The following is a 25,397-nucleotide window of genomic DNA, read 5'->3' on the forward strand; positions in this document are numbered from 1 at the left end:
CTCCCACAGGATGAGATACTGCAGAGCCAATAAAAGTGTTTTTAAAAGGAAACTCCAATTGTGTAAATTCACTGATGCTAAAACCCAAGTAACTGCTCTTCCCCCTTCCAAAGCGAAGGAAACGCAAATGTTAACGATGGTTATATCCGGGTGGTGGAATTACAGGTAATATTGTATTTTTTTTATCCTTTCCCACATCATTTGTTATTGCAACAAGTATTTAGCACCTCTTCATATTTCTGGATACGGCAGTGAAAAAACGAACTCCTGACTTCATGTAGAGTTTATGCTCTAGGGGAGACGATAGTGTAAAATACACAGTATACACACGATGGTAATGATCATATGCACGAAGAGCAGGGAAGGGGGCTCAGAACTAGAGGTGAGGGGTTGCTATTGTGAATAGCTTCCAAATTTCCTGCAATAAACACATATTACTATTTAAGTTTTGTTGTTTAAAATAAAACCCCAGTACAGGCAGTCCCAGATTACAAACATCCGACTTAAACGCACAAGTCGTACTTAGGAACAAACTCCCATAAAACATATTAAAAATTTGAGTTAAATACATGCAATGGTTTATAACGATCAACCCACGCACTACGTTGTGACACTCAAGAAAACATTGCGCAGTTTGGAAGTGTCAAGTGTTTTACATGCATGTTGTTGTTAGGTGCCCTCAAGTCGATTCCGACTCACAGCTACCCTTTGTACCACAGAAGGAAACACTGCCCCATCCTGCACAGTGCTCACAATCGTTATTCCTGAGCCAATTGTTGCAGCCACTGTGTCAATCCACCTCCTAGAGGGTCGCTGACCCTCTACCAAGCATGATGTTCTTCTCCACGGACCGATCCCTCCTGACTACATGTCCAACGTATATAAGACACAGTCCCGCCATCCGTGTTTCTAAGGAACATTCTGGTTATATTTCTTCCCAGACAGATTTCTTCGTCCTTTTGGCAGTCCATGGTATGTTCAATATTCCTCACCAACACCACAATTCAAAGATGTCAATTCTTCTTTGGTCTTCCTTATTCATTGTCCAGCTTTCACATGCATATGATGCGACTGGAAATACCCTGGGCTTGGGTCAGGCACACCTTAGTCTTCGAAGTGACAACTTTGCTTTTCAACAATTTAAAGAGGCCTTTTGCAGCAGATCTGCCCAAGGCACTTCATCTTTAGATTTCTTGACTGCTACTTTCATGAGTGTTGATTGTGGATCCTAGCAAAATGAAATCCTTGACAACTTCAATCTTTTCTCCATTTGTCATGATGTTGCTTATTGGTCCAGTGTGAGGATTTTTGTTTTCTTTATGTTGAGGTATAATCCACACTGAAGGCTATGGTCTCTGATCTTCATCAATAAGTGTTTCAAGTTTTCTTCTCTTTCAGCAAGCAAGGTTGTGTGATCTGCTTAATGCAGACAGGTTGTTAATGAGTCTTCCTCCAATCCTGATGCCCCATTCTTCTTCACAGAGTCCAGGTTCTCGGATTATTTGCACAGCATACAGATCGAATAGGTATGGTGAAACTATACAACCCTGATGCACACCTTTCCTGACTTTAAACCATGCAGTATCTCCTCCTTCTGTCTGAAAAACTGCCTCTTGATCTATATACAGGTTCCTCATGAGCACAATTAAGTGTTCTGGAATTCCCCTTCTTTGCAATATTATCCATAATTTGTTATGATCCACACAGTCAAATGCTTTTGCATAGTCAATAAAACATAGGTAAACACCCTTCCGGTATTCTCCGCTTTCAGCCAGGATCCATCTGATATCAGCGATGATATCCCTGGTTCCACAGCCCCTTCTGAATCGGCCTCAATTTCTGGCAGTTCCCTGTAGATATACTGCTGCAGCTGCTTTTAAATGATCTTCAGCAAAATTTTACTTGTGTGTGATATAAGTGATATTGTTCAATAATTTCCACATTCAGTTGGATCACCCTTCCTGGTAATAGGCATAATATGGATCTCTTCCAGTCAGTTGGCCAAATTTCTTGGCATAGACTAGTGAGGACTTCCAGCACTGCATCCATTTGTTGAAACATCTCAATTGATACTTTCAGTTCCTGGAGCCTTGTTTTTTGGCAATGCCTTCAGTGCAGCTTGGACTTCTTCCTTCAGTACCATCAGTTCCTGATCATACGCTACCTCTTGAAATGGCTGAATGTCCACCAATTCTTTCTGGTATAATGACTCTGTATATTCCTTCCATCTTCTTTTGATGCTTCCTGCTTCATTTAATATTTTCCCCGTAGAATCCTTCACTATTGCAACTTGAGGTTTGAATTTTGTATTCAGTTCTTTCAGCTTGAGAAATGCCATGCATGTTCTTCCTGTTTGGTTTTCTATTTCCAGCTCTTTGCTCATGTCATCATAATACGTTACTTTGTCTTTTCAAGCCACCCTTTGAAATCTTCTGTTCAGTTCTTTTACTTCATCATTTCTTCCTTTTGCTTTAGCTGCTCAGCATTCAAGAGCAAGTTTCAGAGTCTCTTCTGACATCCATTTTGGTGTGTTTTTTTTTTTTTCCTGTCGTTTTAATGACCGCTTGCTTTCTTCATGTATGATGTCCTTGATGTCATTCCACAACTCCTCTGGTCTTCAGTCATCAGTGTTCAACACATCAAATCTATTCTTGAGATGGTCTCTAAATTCAGGTGGGAGATACTCAAGGTCATACTTTGGCACTCATGGACTTGTTCTAGCTTTCTTCAGTTTCGACTTGAACTTGTATATGAGCAGTTGATGGTCTATTCCACAGTCGGCCCTTGCTCTTGTTCTGATTGATGATATTGAGCTTTTCCATCATTTCTTTCCACAGATGTTGTCGATTTGATTCCTGTGTATTCCATCTGGTGAGGTCCATGTGTATAGTCAGCGTTTATGTTGGTGAAAAAAGGTCTCTGCAATGAAGAAGTCATTGGTCTTGCAAAATTCTATCACGTGATCTCCAGCATCGTTTCTATCACCAAGGCCATATTTTCCAACTACCAATCCTTCTTCTCTGTTTCCAACTTTCATATTCCAATCACCAGTAATTATCAACGCACCCTGATTGCATGTTCAATCAATTTCAGACTGCAGAAGTTGGTAAAAAATCTTTAATTTCTTCATCTTTGGCGTTAGTGGTTGGTGCCTAAAGTTGAATAATAGTCTTATCAACTGGCCTTCCATGTAGGCGTATTATCCTATCACTGACAGCATTGTACTTCAGGATAGATCTTGAAATGTTCTTTTTGACACCATTCCTCTTCAAGTTGTCATACCTGGCGTAGTAGGCCATATGATTGTCCAATTCAAAATGGCCAATACCAGTCCATTTCAGCTAATGCCTAGGATATCAATGTTTATGCATCCATTTCATTTTTGATGATTTCCAATTTTCCTAGATTCATACTTTGTACATTCCAGGTTCTGATTATGAATGGATGTTTGCAGCTGTTTCTCCTCATTTTGAATCATGCCACATCAGCGAATGAAGGTCCTGAAAGCATGACTCCATCCACGTCATTAAGGTCAGCTCTACTTTGAGGAAGCAGCTCTTCCCTAGTCGTCTTTTGCGTGCCTTCCAACTTGGGGGGGCTCATCTTCTGGCACTGTGTCAGACAATGTTTCACTGCTATTCATAAGGTTTTCATTGGCTAATTCTTTTCAGAAGTAGACTGCCAGGTCCTTCTTCCTAGTCGGTCTTAGTCTGGAAGCTCAACTGAAACCTGTCCACCATGGGTGACCCTGCTGGAATCTGAATACCAGTGGCATAGCTTCCAGTGTCACAACACACAAGCCCCCACAGTATGACAAACTGAGACACGTGGGGGTTTATATGCATAGAAAGGTAAAATATATGCTATATACCAAGATAAACATTTGACTAACTGATGCCAAACAAAAACTGCATGCGCCTGATCTGACTTACCTACAAATTCAACTTAAAGACAGACTTAGGAATGAATCTCATTGTAACCAAGGGACTGCCTATATATGAAACGCAAATTTAAAGACTTCCAGCAAGTTTACTTTGGGCCTTGGTACAATTCTTCAGTCTGTGTGCATGTTCTGTGAATGCTTTCTTAATAAACATTTATAGGCTTCGATTCATAAAAGTTCCATTTGATCAATTTTCAGGAAAATCAGCATGGCATAAAGCAAAATATTTACTGTGGCCACAGCTTCACCACTCTGGTCTCAGAAAAATTGCTGCTATCCCAAAACTGAGACACAGCTGAGCTGCCTCTGAAGAGAGAAGAGCCTATGTTCTACTCCTGACTCTGGTTTCTCCATAACATTTATCTGGCCCCAGTGACAGCTCAGAAACACATACTCTGTGTTAAGAAAACTAAGAGATCATTCATCTGCTCATTTCCCCAAGCCCAGATATACTGAATGGTACCTTTATTGCAAAACTTCCAAGTTAGCCAGAGTACAAAGTCCTCCCCAGAAGTCCCCCTAGAGCTTTCCTTCTTCACAGAAGGGGGCTGAGGAGACAGCCGAGATTGGGAGGTGTGCAGAAAACACCACACTCAGTTTAACCAAGCCTTGGCTTGGAGATTGGTTCAGACTTAAACAGGGCTTTTTCTGTAATAAACACACCTTGAATACTTTTTTTCCAATTCTTTGTCCACTTTGACCTTTGCCCCCACACCAGATTGTCTCAATTCTCTTAACTGGTGAGCTATCATGAATTTAAGGCATTGAAGACTTTTACACAATGATATTCCAAAATGCTATATACAACAGGCAGACAATAAGTAACTGGGGACAGAAATTCTCCCTTATATTCAGAGGGGTCTTTATATATTTCAAGATACATTTTATGCTGTACCTGGCATATGATTGGATGTACCCAGCACCCAATACATGCCATACTCTCTGGACGAATTCAACAAATTTCAAATGATTCTCTTGGGAATAGCTGTAGGTTCTGACAAACCTGGTGAAGGCAGTATGTCAAATACTGAGTGCAGCAGTTCTTAAGTGATCAATTATAGAAATTGCCAAATCTGTTTTGAATTGTCACTTTCAAACACCCCCAAAAGAAGAAATTTTGCTAAAAATGTCATCGAACGGAAAAAAAAAAGTTCATATTTGTTGAAGCTGGATGATGGACTATGTGGTTTGTTATACTACTGGTTGAATTTTCTGAAATCAGGTTATTAAAAATATGTATATGGCAGAATTTTAAAATGACCCCCTTGTACAACGCCCTGTCCTTGAATATGGTATGGACCTGTGAAATGATAGGCTATTACTCCTGTGATTAATCAGTTGCCATTGAGTCAATTCTAACTCATGGTAACCACATGTGTCAAGAGAACTGTGCTCCACAGGGTTTTCAAGAACTGATTTTTCAGTAGATTGCTAGGCCTTTCTTCCAAGGCACCTCTTGGTGGACTTGAACTGCCAACTTTTCAGTTAGCATCCAAGAACATTAACCATTTGCACCACCCAGGGACTTGACTCCTGTGATTAGATTGTTATTATGGCACAGTTCACTTCAAGAAAGGAAAATTATCCTTGGTGGCCTGACCTAATCAAGTGAACACTTAAAAGAGCCATGGGCTCTTCCTGGAAGAGATTCAGTTATATCCCTGAGAGGGATATAGCTCAGGAAGCTTTTCTGTTCCTGACTCTAGAGATGGAGGAGACCACACGGCAAGGAATGTGGGTGGCCTCTAGGAGCTGAGAGCCACCCCCAGCTAACAACCAGCAATGAAATGGGGACCTTCATCTGACAACGGAAGGGAACTAAATTTTGCCACACTCAAGAGGACCCTGAGCTCCATGTGAGAAAGCAGTTGGTTGACACCCTGACATCATCATGGTGAGAACTGACCAGAGAACCCAGCCACACCATGACCTACAGAAGTGTGAAATAAATGAGTGTTGTTTTAAGCTGCTAACTTTGTGGTAATTTGTTATGCAGCAATAAAACCCATACCATTGCTGTCTAGTCGATTCTGGCTAACAATAGAAAAGTTAATAATACATAATACCCATATATACACAGCAAGGGGCCAAAGAACAAATCAAAACAAATGTCGAGTTTCCATTACTTTTTTTTAATAAAGACAACAGAAGAAGGATGAGGTTTCAGTATTTTATTCAAGTTTTATTTTAAGTGATGTGAATTACAGCATTTGAAGGGGAGGATCTAATCCACACAAAAATGGAAGACTCTAAAACGTAGCCATTAAACTGCTAAAAAATAAATTGAGTGGTGAATACAACACAAGTCCAATTTAGATTCTGAGTGTTGTCACCATGTAATTACAGTCACAGAGACCCTTCCCAGCTCACAGCTGGAGCTGTTGGAAGCTATTTCATACTCTGGTACAAGTGCACAAAACCACAACATGAGAGGGATTTAAAGTTCTGAGTTATTGGCTTCATCACATCCACCCTCTCCACCCCAAAATGGCACAAAAAAAAAAAAAGCTACCACACCCTGCAGACTACTTTTGGTGTAAAAGAGGTGATAGACTGGGGTGGAAACAGGTCATGAATGTCTGTCTAAAAAAGTCCCTTTCAGATGAGTTTGTACACACCATCGCGCAATGAGCTTCTTCTCAGTTAGGATTAGGAAAGCAAGGTTCAATTTGCAGAAGTCACAATTTCATTCGTTTGCTCAGTATGAATTTACAAAGTGCCTATACATTATCAGCTTCCACGCGCAACCACTTCTAGGTAAAAAAGAAACCTCACATCTCTAGAGGGGCTACCACGTTTCCCCGAAGTCTACAGCTGAAAGGACCTTTTTGGAATTGGGTTTTTTCTGTACCTCTGAAAGGGTAACACTTTAAAGCTGAATCATCTTTAACCTGGAGGTCTAACATGATATTTAGCAATACTTGCATCCCAGACATACGACATTAAAGGTACACTAAAATTCTGAAGGTAGCTATGCTGCAAAATAGTTAAAATTAAATGATTGTACAGTATTCATTTATGCTTGAAATTCCAGTCCTAGACCAAGCTTGTGGCCACCGGCATTGACATTCTTGCCATCCAGCAGAGCTGACAGCGTCAGTTTGATACCTGCAGGGGGAAAATCCAGGGAGAGAAAGGGGAGGGGATGGAGGAAAGAAAAGAAAGGTTATCAGATGAAGGATGCTGAAGCACACTGGCAAAACCACGCCAAATTCAGGACCCTAACCATTTGCACCACCGAGGGACTTGGCTCCTGTGATTAGATTGTTATTATGGCACAGTTCACTTCAGGATTTTTATTTCAAGGGGCAATTGCTGAAAAAGCTCACTCCATGGTGCCAGTGGTAGAGAATCAGTTGTGGCAGGGGGACAATGAGAGGGAAATGGAAAGTGGGGTTCTCTGAAGTGGGTTTGGCCGGACTCTCTTGTTTGTGTAAGAATAATTACAGTTGTTTTATGAGCTCGCTGTAGGATACCTGTTGGTCACTGTTAAGTAGTAAGGACTGAAGTGCCAGGTATTCTCACTGCTGCTGAGCACACCCTTAGTCAGGTCACCTCCCTGATCCAAGGTGAAGAGAGTTTCCCTGGGGTGTGACCTACACCACCATTTCTCTCTCAAGAGATAAAAGTGAAGCAAGCAGAGAGTTGGGGACCTGCTACCACCAAGAAAGCAGCACCAGGAGCAGAGCGCATTCTTTGGACCTGGGGTCCCTGTGCCTGAGAAGCTCCTCAACCATGGGAAGGCTCAGAACAAAGACCTTTCTCCAGAGTTGACAGAAAGAGAAAGCCTTCCCCTGGAGCCAACGCCCTGAATTCCGACCTTTAGCCTACTTTACTGTGAGGAAATAAATTTCTTTGTTAAAACCATCCACTTGCGGTATTTCTGTTATAACAGCACTAGATGACTAAGACACCCCACATTCCTTTATAACATTTAATTATAAAACTTTATATACGCTCATTCACAATGTACTATAACGTGCATTTTATAAGCAATAACATAAATCAGCAAACTGACACAATTTTTTTGAAGACAAAGAACTGATTTCACACATAGTGAAAACGTACCTGGCTTTAGGGTCTGAGTGTATCCTAAACCTATCAGGCTGGAGTTGTTCACTTTTGCCTAGACAGGGAAAAGATAAGAGAGTGAAAACATTCAGTACTTTACACATCCCATCTCCAAAATAACCAAGAGTTCTTGAACCAGCCAACTCTGGACTTCAGAATCAAACTATCTTTTTTCATGACCACCTCCTTGCTTATGGGATTCATCAAATCAATACGAAATATATCAAATTTGGGAGCTGGATCTCAGAAGGCAGAAGGGAAACTCAAAGACCCAGACCATTTTCAAATGTTTATGCTTTTACATCAACAAGATTTCCAACCAGAAGGAAGTCATTATTTACATCTGATTATAAGAGGTATGAATGTCTGAGCCCGTTTATACTGAGCAGGTCTAAGTTAGAGCAAGTAAGGATACTTTCATTTAGGGCCAGAGAAATAAGGCTTAAAAAGGCTTCCTTGTATTACTGATTCCTTTAAGATCTGTTTGTTGTGATGAAGGAAATCAAAGCAAATGCCAGCCTGGGTACTGAAGCTTTTTAAGGTAGAGCATGGTTAGGGTTTTCTCTTCATGAAAAAGAGAAGCAAAAACCATAATGACATGACATGAACGAATCTGAATTTAAATATATATTAGAACAAAGAATGACCTTGCCAGACAATCATTTAAATTTCAGCAATACTGAATGTTAAGTTCAATAAAGCAGTTGAGCCAATAATAATTTCCTCCCCCCCCATTCCTCTGCCTGGGTAGTAGGAAATTTAAATGGTTAAATTAGAAGGGGCAGGAGCAGAACAAGCTCAGACCATGAGAATGCCAAGTCCCAAGAGATGCTGGGGCTGCCAAGGTATTTGTCTGCCTGCTCAAATGGCATTTTGAGACCTGACCTCCTCTGTAAGAAAGAGCAGAGCAGGGAGAAGAAAGGCCTCCAGGCAGCCAGTGCCCCCTCTAGCTGTCCCCTTTGACTCATACCATCCATGTAGAGGACATTTTTCCCCTGTATTTAAGTGCCTAACATTAAGGGAGCCAAATTCAGTTCCCAGTTTAAGAGACTTGAAATGCGCTGTCTGTAAATTACACAAACCAGCACATAAACCATTCTGCGACATTTAGATTTCTTCATTTCATCCTAATAGGGGTACTTCCTGCAGCCCCTGTGACAACACAGAGAGCTCAACAGGATATATTACAAAAATTTTGAAGCAACCCAAGGGCTCACAAGCAATGCTACAGGATCTGCAAGGCAAGATGCCAACTGCCCACTGCCAGGGCCTGATTTCTTCATATGCAATGCAGGAGCTGGGCAAGACAATGAACACTGAGGGGTGAGGGAGGTATGTGAACATTTACCCCTCTTTATAGTAAGTCTGCATTATGAACAACAAAAAAAAACCTAAACTGTCAACTTGATTTTGACTCACAGAGGCCCCGTGTATGCAGAGTAGAACTGCTCCATAGGGTTTCCAAGGCTGTTACCTTTTGAAAGATAGCCAGGCCTTTTTTCCCCGAGGTGCATCTGGGTGGCTGTGAACCACTAACCTTTCAGTTAGTAGACAAGTACTTAACATTTTGTATCACCCAGGTACACAAATTATGGAACAGTGACTAGTTAAAAGGAGGACGCTGGATAGCAAGCCAGTATCGTCAAATCCAGGCCCCTGCACTCACCAGTTGTGTGCCTTAGGCAAGTTACTCAACATCTCTAAGCTTTCATTTCTTCAGCTGCAAAAACAGATGTGAGTAGGGGGGAAGGGGAAGCATCTACCTCAAATAGGTTGTTGCTATGAGGATTACTGTATTTTTATGCAAATAATGCTTGCCTTCTACGTTTGTTTGCCAACCCCTCTCTCCCCCAATGAGGTATTTTCATGTTGCTGTAAAAAACTAGCACACTGTGCTTACAAAAATACCGTGTAGGGGAAGGGCATGGCTGGCAAACAAACACAGAAGGCACATGTTATTTGTGTAAACATATAGTAAGTACAATAATCCACGTATCATGAGCTCAGCAGCACAGATGCCTGGCATACATAGTAGGTACTACCACTATTATCATTTCATTCATTTTGAACTCTTGTCACAGTGAGATAACCTTTAAGCCAAAGCATGACTCCAACAATCCTGAAGAATTTCAACCTTGGGATCAGGTGGGTCCCATTCCCCGTGAGATGCATGACCCATAGGTACCCACCGAGAAGCAGGCATCAGGGTCGATCTGATACTTGGCTGCTATCCCGAAGCGAGTGTTACTATTTCCTGCTGTCCAGGCAAGATTAACAGCAGTCTCCAACTTCTTGTTCACCTTCTGGTAAATGGAGCCGCCAAACTCTGTCCCATCGTTTCTGCAACCAAGCACAATCCAAATGACAAGCTGCCCAGGGAGGCGGCAGGAGCCCAGGCAGAGCTGCCCATGCCTGACAAAGGCGGGATCCTTGTAAGTGGACTGAACTGATCACTGGTATTGAGAAGGCCAGAAGTTCACTAAATCTGATGAAACAGATAAGAAATTATAGAAAGCCTGATAGGAATGAAACCAATACCAGAGCTGGGAAAGCTCACGGGAACTCAAACTCAGTCCAGTTACTCTGAGAAGTAATTTTCTTTTAACTCTGCGCAGTTCTTGTTAATGCACTGTGACAATAGTTACCAACTATCTATGTTCTCAGTTAAGACACATATACTAAAATACAGCTATTTATATCGCCTCTAAAATTATCCTAATGCAAATGTCCTTTAGCAAGAGCTGGATGTAGCTAATTTTAATTTCAAATTCTATCAATTGAATAAATATAACCTTATAGAATTTAGAATTAATTTCTATATGAATTTATATTGCATTTCTACTACTTAAGGTTCAAAGAACTTGAAGTTTGCTTCCACAGTATTCTTTGAAACAGAGATAGTAATGGGTACTGAGTTTCTGTTTGGGGTGATGTCATGGATTAAACTGTGTCCCCCAAAAATATCTGTCAACTTGGCTAGGCCATGATTCTCAGTATTGTGTGACTATCCACCATTTTGTCATCTGATGTGATTTTCCTCTGTTGTAAATTCTACCTCTATGATGTCGATGCAGTGGAATTAGCAGCATTATGTTAATGAGACAGGGCTCAATCTACAAAATTAGGTTGTGTCTTAAACTAATCTCTTTTGACATATGAAAGATAAAAGTGAGCAGAGAGACATGGGAGCCTCCTATCACCAAGAAAGCAGAACTGCAAGCAGAGCATGTCCTTTGGACCCAGGGTCTCTGCGCTGAGAAGCTCCTAGTCCAGGAGAAGACTGATGACAAGGACCTTCCTCCTGAGCCAACAGAGAAATTCTGCCCCTGGAGCTGATGCCTTGAATTTGGACTTCTAGCCTACTAAACTAGACGGTGATAAAACAAACTTCTGTTTGTTAAAGTCACTCATCGGTGGTATTTCTGTTACAGCAGCACTAGATAACTAAGACAGGTGATGAAAAAGTTTTGGAAATAGCAGTAATGGTTGGACGACAGTGTGACTGTAATGTCAATGAACCGTACACTTAAAAATGGTTAAAATGGCAAATTTTATAGTACACCAGAAGCAGCAACTAGGGCACTGGGATTATGAATGATTACTTTTTTGGCCTGGTAATGTCATTACTTTTACGAAAGATTTTTCTCATAAAGATGGTAAGGGGAAGCAAATGAGGACACAGAGACAGAAAGAAAAGCTGGGGCACTCATGTTCCACAGAAGGCAGATGACAGCCTTTAACATCATCAGCAGCTGGGGGAGATACCAGGTCTGATCCAGGCCCTTGGAGGAGCAGCAAAAACAAAAACACTTAACCTCTAATTCACACTGGTCCACCCTGTTGACCCATTCTGTGACATCTAAGTCCTGTCAGGCTTTGAAAAGGGAGCTTCTAGTTGTAAAATTTTCTAGCTTTCAAAAAAGGAATGAAACCCTAGCCGGCTGAACTCCTTCCTTTCTTTCCAACATACCGTACTGACTCCTGCTGCTGGGAATACTGCCTTCCTCTCCCCAACCATCCAAATCCTCCTCTTCCTCCTCAAGGCCCTGCTCAAGCTTTTGGAATTTGGAATTCTTTCCTACCCAGCTAAGCCTGCAGAACAGTCTGTACAGGCTTGTGTGGTCACTGTCAGCCCCCCCAAAAGTATACTAACAGCTCATAGATAGAGTCTATATCTTCTCCTTCTCTCCAGCCTGTTGTCTGCACAGATCATTTCCATTACTTGTTTTTGGATTGTTGTTTATATGTATGGTACGTACTGGTACCTGGTCAGAAGCAATCCTTCTCCAAGAAGGGAACCACTGAAAACAGAAATAGTTTACCTGGCTGCCATTAGGGATATGGGATGAGGAGGATGAGGCAGAAAACCACTGCTTTTCATAAGTTCTTTTATACTATCTGCCCTGGTGGTGCAGTGGTTAAGAACTCGGCTGCAAACCAAAAGGCTGGCTGTTCAAATCCACCAGTCACTCCTTGGAAACCCTATGAGGCTGTTCTACTCTGTCCTATAGGGTCGCTATGAGTCAGAATCAACTCAACGGCAACAGGTTTGGTTTTCTGTTTGGTTTTTGTACTATTTCATTTTATGACCATAGGTGTGGATTCCTCTGACAAAAATTTAAGAAGAAAAATTTTTATGCTGTAATTTAAAAAAAGAAATACTCATCCTCCTTGCATCATTTGGTCTACAAAACCTGTCTAAAGCCTCTCAAACATTTTTATCATAAAATAACAACATTAGAGTTCTGCCTCATCATGTTGGGTGTTTCCAATGGAAACTGCAAGGCTTTGGAACCCAGCAAAGGGCTAAAAATTCACTAACCCAAGAATAAATTGTTGCTGTTTCATTGTAAACTCTGCTCTTCACCAACACGCTCTTCCTGAAGTAGATGCTCATCAAATTCATTCTAAATTCTTAAGTTTTTCCCTGAAATCCAGCCAAACAGACCCTGTGCTTCCAGAAAGCACAGGGAGAGCCCAGGCACTGCCTGATTCGCAGGTGGTTCTATACGAAAAGCTGGGAATCCTGTCTTCCTCAGGAAGTCAAAGCACAAAAAGCCAGCTTCTCAAAAATATAATAGATGTTCAGATTTTTGAATTTTACTGTGACAACACTTGTCTTAGGCTAGGTTCTATAGAAGTGTGTGTGTGTGTGTACAGAAGGAGAGAGATTTATTTCAAGGAAATGGCCCATGTGGTTGTAGAGGCTGGCAAGTACCAAGTCTGTGGGTCAGGTGTCAGGCTGGAGGCTTCTCCTGACTCACAGAGCTACAGGGGCTGCAAAGCCAAAACTGGCAGGTCAGACAGCAGGCCACTGGTTCATGGGCTGCAGAGGCTGACAAATCCAAGATCAGCGGGTAAGACAGCAGGCTGCTGACTCACAGGCCACAGAGGTCAACGAATCCCAGGATCAGCAGGCAAAATACAGGCCGCTGGCTCAAGTCCCAAGAACCAAAGGTCAGATGATGACAAACCGGATACAGGATGCAGAGAGAGCAAAAGGTAGCAAGCTTCGCCAGAATGCTCATACGTATTAGATGCAGGCCACACCCCTAAGGAAATATCCCTTACAACTGACTGGCTGATCACATCAGATCACATCATGGAGGATAACTACATCATTACGTAACTGCCAAACCACTGAGAATCATGGCCCAGACAAGTTGACATATAACCTTAACTATCACAATACTCAATTGGAGAAACCTTCTTGGGCTTAAATGTGTTTAAAAAGAAAGGTCAGATTTCTCAGTATATTCTAAAACCAGCATACTGCCTTCCTATACTGAGCTCTCAAAGCTATAAACAGAGGGAACTAACTCATTGTTCAAACACATCTATATGAAGCACACAGACCTTCTGTTATACGTCCAGACCTCTGCAAACACCAGAGCAGCCACGTTTAGTCTAGCCAGCTGCCTCCGTGCCATTTCCAAAGATAAATCCTGTCCAAACCAGAAAACCAGCTGCTGTCCAGTCAACTCCAACTCACGGCAACCTCGTACATTTCAAGTAAAACTGTGCTTCATGGGGTTTTCAACAGCTATGACATCTCAGGAGTAGGTTGTCCTGACTTCCTTCCACGGCACCTCTGGGTGGACTTGTACCTCCAACCTTTCAGTTAGTAGCCAAGCACGTAACCATTTTCGCCACCGAGGGATTCCTAAATCCTGTCCATTTGTTACTTATTGAAAACCGTGAAGCTCCAGGTAACGGCTAACAACTCATCCCAGAACTACTGCCAATTTCCAATTCCAAACCAAGGAAGAACTTACTATTCTAATCAGAATTCTAAACTTAAAGACTCTTCTATGCTTGTGACTTTTTTTCTATTAACATTTTTTGTATGTTACCTTTTTTTATTTACATTAATTGACCTTTTTTTGGTGCCCATGTCTATGGATTTTAACACGTACAGATTCATGTATTCACCACCACAATCAGGATACAGAACAGTTCCATCACCCCCAAAAAACTCCCCTGTGCTACCCTCTTTGTAGTCGCACGCTCTGGCAACTCCTCTGGCCAGCAGCTCTGGCAACCGCTAATCTGTCCTCCATCTTTAGGGTTTTCCTAGGACCTTTTAGTTTCAAAAGATGCAAAATTTGTTATTAATTATACAAATTCCTCAAAAAATTATATGAATGGAAACATTATTAATTTAAAGGCTAATGCCATTTACTTGTCATAATTTAAGAAGTCACGTCTTTAGCAACCTCTAGTGGAAAGAAATAAAGTATACTTGGTAAAGTTGTGCCCCATTTGTGCCACAGGTTAGTTTCCCATATCTACAGGATGCTTATGAATGAAATTTTTGCTCCCCTTCACCTCAATCATCACTCTACTTCAATTCCCAAATTGGAATACAAGGGGCCCCTTCAAAATCTAACCCATAATTTTTTCTCTTCCATTCACCGGTCAAGCAGTTAATAAACTGTTAAATGTCCCATCATGCAAAGAAGACACTTTGTATTTAACTGAGATAAACATCTCCTAATTCATCTACAATGCCTACATTTCATTAAGACCAACCAGCTCATTACTATGGATTGAACTGTGTCCCCCAAAAATATGTGTTATAAATTCTAACCTCTATGCCTATGGTAGAAACCCTCATGGCATAGTGGTTAAGAGCTAGGGCTGCTAACCAAAGGTCAGCAGTTCAAATCCACCAGGTGCTCCTTGGAAACCATATGGGGAAGTTCTACCCTGTCCTATAGGGTCGCTAAGAGTCAGAATTGACCCAATGGCAATGGGGTTTTTGGGTTTTATGCCTGTGGTTATAATCCCATTTGGTAATGGGTTGTCTTTGTTATGTTAATGAGGCAGGATTAGTGTAGGGTGTATCTTGAGTCAATTTCTTTTGAGATCTAAAAGAGATTAAACAAGCAAGAGCAATGGAAGCAGAGATGGAAGAAAATAGATGACAAGCCACATGGAGACCTGTAAGGAACCAGGAAGCAGAAGGTGAAGAGACAAGGACTTTCCCCCAGAGCTGACAGAGACAGAAAGCCTTCCCCTAGAGCTGGTTCTCTGAATTCAGATTTCTGGCCTCCTAAACTGAGAAAAACAAATTTCTGTTTGTTAAAGTCACCCACTTGTGGTACTTCTGTTATAACAACACTAGATGACTAAGACACTGATCCTCAGATGTTATCCGGAGACAAAGCTGCACCTTTCTTTTTTTCCCTCCCATTTTGTGAACTAAAAATAAAAGGACCCCAGCGTTCAGAAAGCTATGTGGAAAGGACTCTGCTCTGGACTGACAGCACACCATTCCTGTAATTCATTAGTCATTCTGTGTACCAATGACCATACTTATGTTCATAGACTAGAAAGAACTAAGACACTTCAGGAAGTAGGTAGGTGGGAAACAGAAAAATATTAAAGGCCATTTGATTCATCTGATTCCAAAAGCTTACTTTACATTTATTAAAAATTAATCTTAGAACAAAATAATGAAAAGCAATTCTCCTGCCACATACACACACACACAGGTACACTTACACATTAGTGTGAAGCTGGAATTCATCAGTCTTATAGCCAACCGCAAAGTTGCTCTGGGTCACGCGGGACTTGGCAGTCTCAAAGTTCATCTGGTAGCCCGCCAGCCAGCCCTCATAGCCCAGCACCACAGCACCCCGGATGGAAGGCCCGGCGATGTCAAAATCCACGTCGCAGCCCAGGTTGATGTGCTCCCGCTTATACCCTGTCTTGATTTTAGCATTTTTTTTCCTGAAAGAAAGGGAATGGTATTAAAACCAGAAATTAACTCACTTTAGGACAATCATGCCAAGAAACGCACTTTACCAAAAAAAAAAAAATCCCGGTTTAAATAACTGGGGCAGGGGCAGGATGGCAAAGTCAGAGTCCCAGTTCCCTCAGGTAGATGCTGTGCCACAGTGGGCAGGACGACACAAGCATTCTTCAACTGAAATCCGGTCTGCAGAAATGCTGCTATAACAAAGTGGAACACAGGCAAGAAAAGCTTGAAAAATAAGCACTAAATTTTTTTTTCACTATTCTCTCCCTATGCTTAAAGTAGAAGCCTACATTAGGAAACCCTGGTGGTGTAGTGGTTAAGAGCTACATCCGCTAACCAAAAGGTTGGCAGTTCAAATCCACCAGGCACTCCTTGGAAACTCTATGGGGCAGTTCTGCTCTGTCCTACAGGGTTGCTATGAGTGATAAACTCAATGCGATGGGTTTGGGTTTTTTTTTTGGGGTTTGAATGAGTATTACAGTGGCACTGCCCACTGCCGTCGAGTCGATTCCAACTCATAGCAGCCCTATAGGCCAGAGTCAAACTGCTCCCTAGAGTTTCCAAGGCTGTAATCTTTATAGCAGCATATTGCCACATCTATCTCCCTCAGAGCAGCTGGTGGATTTGAACCACCGACCTTCTGGCTGCTAAGCAGAGCGCTTTAACCATAGCACCACGAGGGCTCTTCAGAGTAACACTAATATCATACAAACAACCAGGCCTTATAACGCATCCCAACAGCAGCATATAATACCACCCATAAAGTATTCTGCCAGCCCTCCCTTCCAAATGGAATGTAAACGTGATGATGCCTTAGACTTACCAATTCACAGGAAATATTGGGGACAGAGGAACAAAGTAAATGACACCATGGAAATGCAATCATCAAAATTCAGTCTGTAACTTTATAGGACAAATGATCTAATTTCCTCAACAAATAAATTGCAAATAGAAAAAAAGAGAGGGAGGGGGAATCTAAAAATAGAGTAATTTAGGAGACATATGAACCAATTGCAAAGTATGGACAAGTTTTGATTCTGTAAGAAAGCCCAAGAAACAATCAAAATTTGAACAGACTACAGATTCGACAATATTAAGAGTTATTAATTTTTTTTTCAATATGATGATGGTATTGTGGTTATGCTTTTTTAAATAAGAATCTTACCATTTAAAGACATGCTAAAATGTTTACAGGTGAAATTATGGGCTGTTATTTACCTCAAAATAATATGGGGTGAGGGAGGGGAAGAGTATAGATGTATAAATAAAACATGATTGGCTGTGGGCTGATAATTAAAAGTACATCTTCTCATTGCTTTTCTGCATACTTTTGTTAAGTTAAATACTTTTCTGCACACTTCTGCAAGTTTGCAATTTTCCATAATAAAAACTTAAAACTTAAAGGTTATACCTTCCATGTCCTCAATGAGACAAGGCTTTTTGGAAGTCACAGTTGAAAATAAAGCCAACAACCTTCCCAAGTGACAATGACACACTGCACCTTGGGGCTGCAATTTCATTCAAGTTACCTCTGTGCATTTTCGCAAGCTTCTAAGAGAAGGATTAACATCCAAACAAATTCTGTCTGGTAAGAAAAACTCCACATGAACCTATCTTGGTCTGCCTGCTCTTTGGGGAAAGGAGTCTGGGTTTTAGCCAAGTATCCACCTGGCACCACGCTGGGTGGGGTGATGATGAGATAGCTGTTCACAGGCTGACATTTAAAAAGAAAGGAGAGACCAAGAAATATACCATCTGGGCAGATAAAAGGCCTCTGGGGACCACAAGATTTGACAGGCCCCAGTGGCAGGGCCTGTGACAGGTGGCACGCACCAGCCACATCTGATGGTTTACATGGCGTCTCCACACACTGTCTCACGGGATTCTGGCCAGGGGCCCATGGCTGCCAAGAGCATGGGGCAGTGCTGGGGCAGCAGATCGGGTTTCTCCCCAAGTTTCTGCTCTTTCTAATACAGCACACCACATCTTTAGAGCCTGTCCTCTTAAAGATAGTATTGGGATTTTATTTAAGCTATGTTAACAGTGGTGCTAATCTGACAAGCTCCCAAGAGAGGCATGACTGATTGTGCTTAACAAGCTAGTGGTATCTGTAGTGAGACACTCGGAGAGGGAGCTAGTCCCCAGATGAGGTCTGCAGCCTCACCCAGATATGGTCTACGCTCAGCTCATTCTGGGAGCCAGGATGCTTCCCCAGCCTAAGCCGGAAGTCACACTGGAAAGCCAGCTTTCATTTCCAAACTTCCTCAAGATTCACAAAACCTTCTTCAAATACCCAGTAGCAATGTGTGCACCTAGCACCCACAATCTTGGTTTCTAAACACCATTCTCCAATAAAGCAAACCACGGTTACTTGGAGAAACAGCAGACAGCAGAACTGGCAAGGGCAAGTATATATGAGCCTGGTATATCTTTTCAAACCAGAAATAAGAAAGTGATCAAAAAATGATGAGGGCTTCTCAAAAGCACACAGGACGAAAACTTGAATGAAATCCCAGTGGCCATATCTGGGACAATTTGAACAACAAAAGAAATAATGGTAGTAATGGATTATAACCCATAGAGTAAATGTTTATAAATCCATAATATAAACAATTGGTTAAATAAATAAACACGGGAGAAGAGACAGCTTTTTCTTATAGTAAAATACAAATAAATAAATGTAGAAGGAATGTTGGCAACAGAAAAACATCATTTGCCAAACAATTGTTGCAAGCAAAAATCATCAACAGATGTGAGCCAAAGTATGATGATAAATAGAATACTGGCATAGTATCGAAGTATCTCTCCACAAATCCAAAAAACCAAACCAGTGCCATCGAGTCGATTCCGACTCATAGCGACCCTGCAGGACAGAGTAGAACTGCCCCATAGAGTTTCCAGGAAGCACCTGGTGGGTTTGAACTGCCGACCCTTTGGTTAGCGGCCATAGCACTTCACCACTACGCCACCAGGGTTTCCATCTCTCTACAAGATATTTATTAATTACAAAGAGAAAAAAAACAGTAGCTCTATAGTGGAGAAGCCTGACAGATACCACCTTAACCAAGCAATCAAAGTTAACATTACCAGTAATGAGGCATTCTGACATATACCTCCTAATATCCTGCACCAAGGACGCAGCACAACATCACTGTTGCCACAAAGGCATAATCTGAATTTAACCATGTGGAAACACCAGACAAATCCAAATTGGCCAATACTCTTCAAAAGTGTCAAGGTCATTGTCATGGATCAAACCGTGTCCCCAAAAAATGTGTGTCGGCTTGGCTAGGCCATGATTCCCAATGCTATGTGATTGCCTACCATTTTGTCACTTGATGTGATTTTCCTGTGTGTTGTAAATCCTACCTCTATGATGTCAATGAGGTAGGATTAGTGGCAGTTATGTTAACGAGGCAGGACTCAATCTACAAGATTAGGTTGTGTTTTAAGTCAATCTTTTGTGAGATATAAAAGAGAGAAACAAGTAAAGAGACAGGGGGACCACATACCACCAAGAAACAAGAGCTAGGATAACAGTGCACCCTTTGTACCTGGGGTCCCTACGCTGAGAAGCTCCTTGACAGGGGAAGACTGATGACAAGGACCTTCCCCCAGAGCCGACAGAGAAAGCCTTCCCCTGGAGCTGGCACCCTGCATTCGGACTTCTAGCCTCCTAGACTGTGAGAAACTAAATTTCTCTTTGTTAAAGCCATCTACTTCAGGCATTTCTGTTAAAGCAGCACTAGATGGAAACCCTGGTAGTGTAGTAGTTTAGAGCTAAGGCTGCTATCCAAAAGGTCAGCAGTTCGAATCCACCAGGTGCTCCTTGGAAACCGTACCGGGCAGTTCTATTCTGTTCTGTAGGGTTGGTATTTCAGAATCAACTCGATGGCAATAGGTTTGGTTTTTGGGTAGATGACTAAGACAGATTTTGGTACCAAGTGTGGGGTGCTACTCTAACAGATATCTAAAATGAGGAAACAGTTCTGAAACTGTGAATGCATAGAGGCTGTAAGGTCTTAAAGTGCCTAACACTAAACACCTAGATTGCCTTGAAAAGACTGCTAGTGGAATTATGGACATGAAAGACAATTCTGATGAGGACTCAGAAGAAAAAGAGGAGAGCTGTCACACCGGAGAATGGGGTAGACGGCAAGAAGCAGTAGCAGAACTAGAAGACCAGTGAGAGACAGCGCTGGAGTCAACCCATGGAGCGAGACAGCTAGGTGCCTTGTCGCAGGAAGCTTCCTGGCAGACTGGGGTGCCTCTGAGCACTTATTGGTGGAGCTGTGCTTGCTGACCCACATAGCAAGACAGCTGAGTGTCTTCTGGCTGAAGTCTACTGGTGGAGTGGGGTGCTTCCAGGCACTTATCAGTGGAGCTGAAGAGCTTTGGAACACTTGCCCCAGGAGGGCAGACATGGGCGGTGAGGCCTGAGGGATGAAAGTCCAAGGAAGCAGGAAGCAAAACTGAAGAGACAAGGAACACACGAAGCAGAGCTGCCTCAGTCTCAAAGAGTAGGGCAATGACCTCTGGGGTCTCAAAGGGTGGAGTCACTACTCAGATGGACTAGGAGAACGGGGCCGCCCAAATTCAAGGGTGCAGAGTTGCCTTTCCAATGGGCCTGGAAGGCAGAGATGAAGCCCAGGGCTGAGGGGCCTCCACACAGAATCCAGAAAGTGTGGTCAACAGCTAGAGTCTGGAGGGCAGGGCCATTGTATAAATGGTCTTGGAAAACAGAGGATTATTTTCAAGCATTGAGGACTAATGTAATGTGTTCTGCTGACTTGCTAGGTGTCTGTTATCTCTTCTTTCCCTCTAATTTCTCCCATTTGTAATGGAAATGTCTACCTTGTACCTGCTCCACCATAGTACTCTGGAAGCAGATAACTTGTATTCTAGATTTTGCAGATGAAGAAGAATTTTTGGATTTTGGACTTGAAGTTCATTTACGACTTTTGCTATGATATGATGGGGTGAATGTGTTTTACATGTAGCAAGGACGTGAATTTTGGGGGGGCCAAAGGATGAAATGTCAGGGATTTAATTCCAAAAATGTGTGTCAACTTGGCTAGGCCATGACTGCCAATATTATGTGACTGTCCACCATTTTGTCACCTGATGTGATTTTCCTATGTGTGGTAAAGCCTACCTCTATGACGTTAATGAGGTAGGATTAGCAGCAGTTACGTTAATGAGGCAGGACTCAACCTACAAGATTAGGCTGTGTTTTAAATCAATCTCTTTTGAGATATAAAAGAGAGAAGCAAGCAGAGAGACAGGGGGACCTCATACCACCAAGAAACAAGAGCCAGGATAATAACGCATCTTTGGACCCAGGGTCCCTCCACTGAAAATCTCCTTGATGGGGGAAGATTGATAACAAGGACCTTCCCCCAGAGCCGACAGAGAGAGAAGGCTCTCCCCTGGAGCTGGCACTCTGAATTCAGACTTCTAGTCTTCTAGACTGTGAGGGAATAAATTTCTCTCTGTTAAAGCCACCCACTTGCAGTATTTCTGTTACAGCAGCACTAGATGACTGAGACAGTCATAAAAGACAATGAAACAGTGAGGACATGTCCCAGACTAGAGGAGACAAAGGAGACTTGACAACTATACGCAATGTAGGAGCCTGAACTGGACCATGGACCAGAAATAAGACATCAGTGAGACAAAAGATCAGTTAATAGTATTAACCTGTTGCCATCGAGTCAATTCCAACTCACAATGACCTCACAGGACAGAGTAAAACTGCCCCATAGGGTTTCTAAGTAGCAGCTGGTGGGTTCAAACTGCCGACCTTTTTGGTTAGCAGCTGAGCTCTTAACTACTTCACCACCAGGGCTCCATAATAGTATTACAGCAACATTAATTTCCTGGTCTTGATAATAGTATCAGTCATGTAAGATACTATAACATTAGGAACAGCTGTGTAAAGAATATAAAGGAACTCTGTGCACTACTTTTCCAACAATTTTGTAAGTATAAAATTATTTCAAGGAACCTGGAAGGCATTATGCTGAGTGAAATTAGTCAGAGGCAAAAGGACAAATATTGTATAAGACCACTATTATAAGATCTTGAGAAATAGTATAAACTGAGAAGAACACATACTTTTGTGGTTATGGGGGGGGAGGGTGGGAGAGGGTTATTTACTGATTAGTTTGTAGATAAGAACTACTTCAGGTGAAGGGAAGGACAATACTCAATACACAGAAGGACAGCTCAACTGGACTGGACCAAAAGCAAAGAAGTTTCCGGGATAAACTGAATGCTTCAAAGGTCAGCGGACTATGGCTTAAGGGGACTTCTAAGTCAATTGGCAAAATAATTCTACTTTGAAAACATTCTGCATCCCACTTTGAAATGCGGCGTTTGGGGTCTTAAAAGCTAACAAGCGGCCATCTAAGATGCATCAATCGGTCTCAACCCACCTGGATCAAAGGAGAATGAAGAACACCAAGGTACACGATAACTATGAGCCCAAGAGACAGAAAGGGCCACATGAACCAGAGACTTACATCATCCTGAGACCAGAAGAACTAGACGGTGCCCAGCCACAACCTGACAGGAAGCACAACAGAGAACCCCTGAGTGAGCAGGACATCAGTGGGATGCAGACCCCAAATTCTAATAAAAAGACCAGACTTAATGGTCTGACTGAGACTAGAGGAATTCTGGCGGTCATGGTCCCCAGACCTTCTGTTGGCCCAGGACAGGAACCATTCCCGAAGACAACTCATCAGACATGGAAGGGACTGGACAATGGGTTGAAGTGAGATGCTGATGAAGAGTGAGCTACTTGTATCAGGTGGACACTTGAGACTACGTTGGCATCTCCTGTCTGGAGGGGAGATAGGAGGGTAGAGAGGGTTAGAAATGCAAAATTGTCAAGAAAGGAGAGACTGGAAGGAGGGAGGAAGCAGGCTAACTCATTAGGGGGAGGGTAAGTGGGAGTATGGAGTAAGGTGTATATAAGCTTATATGTGACAGACTGACTTGATTTGTAAACGTTCACTTAAAGATCAATAAAAATTATTTTAAAAAAAAGGCAAAAAAAATTATTTCAAAATAAAAGATTTAATTAAAAAATAAAAACTTTCCTCCTATGTATATTCCTGGACACTTCTCTGCAAACCTGTCAAAGTTAAAGGAAATCTCTTACAAATTACAAACCTGTCAAAGTTTATAGGAAATCCCTTACAAAATGTGCCTTCTCAGGGCAACAGGCAAAGCCCTATCAGCAAATTCAAGCATGCACACTTATCATCCAGTTCACCACCCTATCAGAGGGTCTCTCAGGATAACTTCTCCCATTATGGCAGGATGCTGGATGGGGAGGGAAGTAGACAAGCAGGAAGGCAATGCTCCAGGCAGGAGAAACTACTGCAGAGGTGAGAAGAAGAGTAAATTCAGCTCCTAGCCAAGGGTCTTCAGATTATCTATAACCAAGGTATGCAAAGACCACACCCTTCCAGAAGGCAGAATCCTGTCTGCCCAGACCCTTGTGGTCACTCCACACCCAGCCCAGGGCCTGGACTCAGTAGACCTCCCTCAATAAACATTTGTTGGAAGAGAAAAAGGGAGGGAGAGATGGAAGTAATATGGAATAGCAAATGATGAAATTCAGTTCATGTCCTTGATCTGTCATCAGTGTGCAAAAGAACCTCACCAAGGTTTGAGACTCATCACTGTAAGTGGAAAAAAACAAGAGTGTGTTCTAGAAGGGAATGATTCCTTCTAGCCATTTTGAAAAGGCTCCAGGAGCTGAGGCAGACTAACAAGTCATCTTACCCCCTGGGTGTCTAACAACCATCTAGCCTATTCTGTGGCCAAAGAGTGGCCTGAGGCAGAAAGTGCATCTGAAGAGCCACCTTGGAGTTAAACCACAGCGTCTCGCTTTCCTCAAGCAGGCAACAGTGACCAGTCAGCCACTCACTGCTGTATGGCCTTGGCCACTTAACCACAGCAGACTCGATCACATAAAATGGAGCATTTCTGGACAAGAAATTCTGCAGCCTCCACAGCTAAGGCCAGGAAAACACCAGCAGATTACACAGAACCTTGTTTCAAGACCCTGGTGAACACTGATATGAACCCTCCATCAGAAGGAAGCTTCTCTGGGAGGAGGGTAGTAGTGATTGTGGCCTGGGCATGCTCAGAAACCCAGAAGGGCACAGGAGGCACTTGAAAACATCTGTTGAGTAAACTACCATCCATGAATTAATCCAGGAGTGCTCATTAGAGCAGTCTGTTAGTGGATGGATGTGGATGTCTCCTAAAACCAAATCAAAACCAGGGACCTTGAATCTCCTGGCCTTGGAGGCCACCTCTTTGGTGACGTCAGCCCCTTCACAAAGGGCTTTCACTGTAAGTAACATCACAGAATGCCCTTGCCAAGAAAACAGGTGAAATTCTTACCCAGTGTTAGGTGAGAAGGATGAGTCAAAGGTCAACTTCAGTCCATGTGCAAGCTGAACAGAAAAGAAATTTGCCAGTAGCTTTAGTTACAGGCAGGCCAGCAGATATGAACTAATAAATCTGTGTCTTTTCACAGGTGACCATTACCTGGTCTTCCACAGTAATCTCGGTGCCTAGTGTGTTGTCAGTGTTCCATTTCTCCGTAAATGTCAGGCCATATTCAGTCCATCTGTACTTGGTTTCCAGACTGCCCGTCACTTTGGTGGTCTCAGTGTTGGCTGAGCCTGAGCTTGTAAATTCCTTTAAAGGAGAGATAAAATCACAGCCTGCACGTCAGTGCTTCACTTTGCATCATTCCATCCCTAAATGGACTGAACTTTCCCTTATGCAAGAGGTGAAACCCAGGATGTATGTGGACAAAAGCTAACTCTACACTTCAATGAGACATTTAAAGTATAGATAGCGGTAAAGGAACCTACTGCTTAAAGGAATCTTACAGGGAAATCTCTATCTGGAAACAGCTTCCTTTCCCCCTGCGACTCTTTGTCTGGACAGAAAGGTGCCCCCCAGACGCCATCCTGCCTCTAGCCTCATACAGGGAAAAAGCGCTGAACTAAAGATGACACTGCAGTGTTCAACCTCAGAATGTCTTCCTTCCAACAATTACTGCATGCACAATCGGAAAAGGACTATTAA

At 42.4% G+C, this 25,397-nt stretch overlaps 1 protein-coding gene across 1 annotated transcript in view; it reads right to left on the reverse strand.

The window, feature by feature from the left end:
- Positions 1-6,105: 6,105 nt before the first annotated feature.
- Positions 6,106-25,397, reverse strand: part of VDAC1 (voltage dependent anion channel 1) — a 32,047-nt gene continuing 12,755 nt past the window's right edge. Inside the window, exons 4-9 of the mRNA XM_049873648.1 lie at positions 24,849-25,001; positions 24,702-24,754; positions 16,022-16,249; positions 10,204-10,354; positions 8,012-8,069; positions 6,106-7,051 (exon numbers count right to left, since the gene is read on the reverse strand). Coding sequence (XP_049729605.1) covers positions 6,960-7,051; positions 8,012-8,069; positions 10,204-10,354; positions 16,022-16,249; positions 24,702-24,754; positions 24,849-25,001 — 735 coding nt within the window. The 3' untranslated portion in view covers positions 6,106-6,959. The remainder of the gene's footprint in view (positions 7,052-8,011; positions 8,070-10,203; positions 10,355-16,021; positions 16,250-24,701; positions 24,755-24,848; positions 25,002-25,397) is intronic.

The sequence above is a fragment of the Elephas maximus genome, chromosome 2, assembly GCF_024166365.1.
Source record: "Elephas maximus indicus isolate mEleMax1 chromosome 2, mEleMax1 primary haplotype, whole genome shotgun sequence".
Classification (NCBI taxonomy): Eukaryota; Metazoa; Chordata; class Mammalia; order Proboscidea; family Elephantidae; genus Elephas; species Elephas maximus.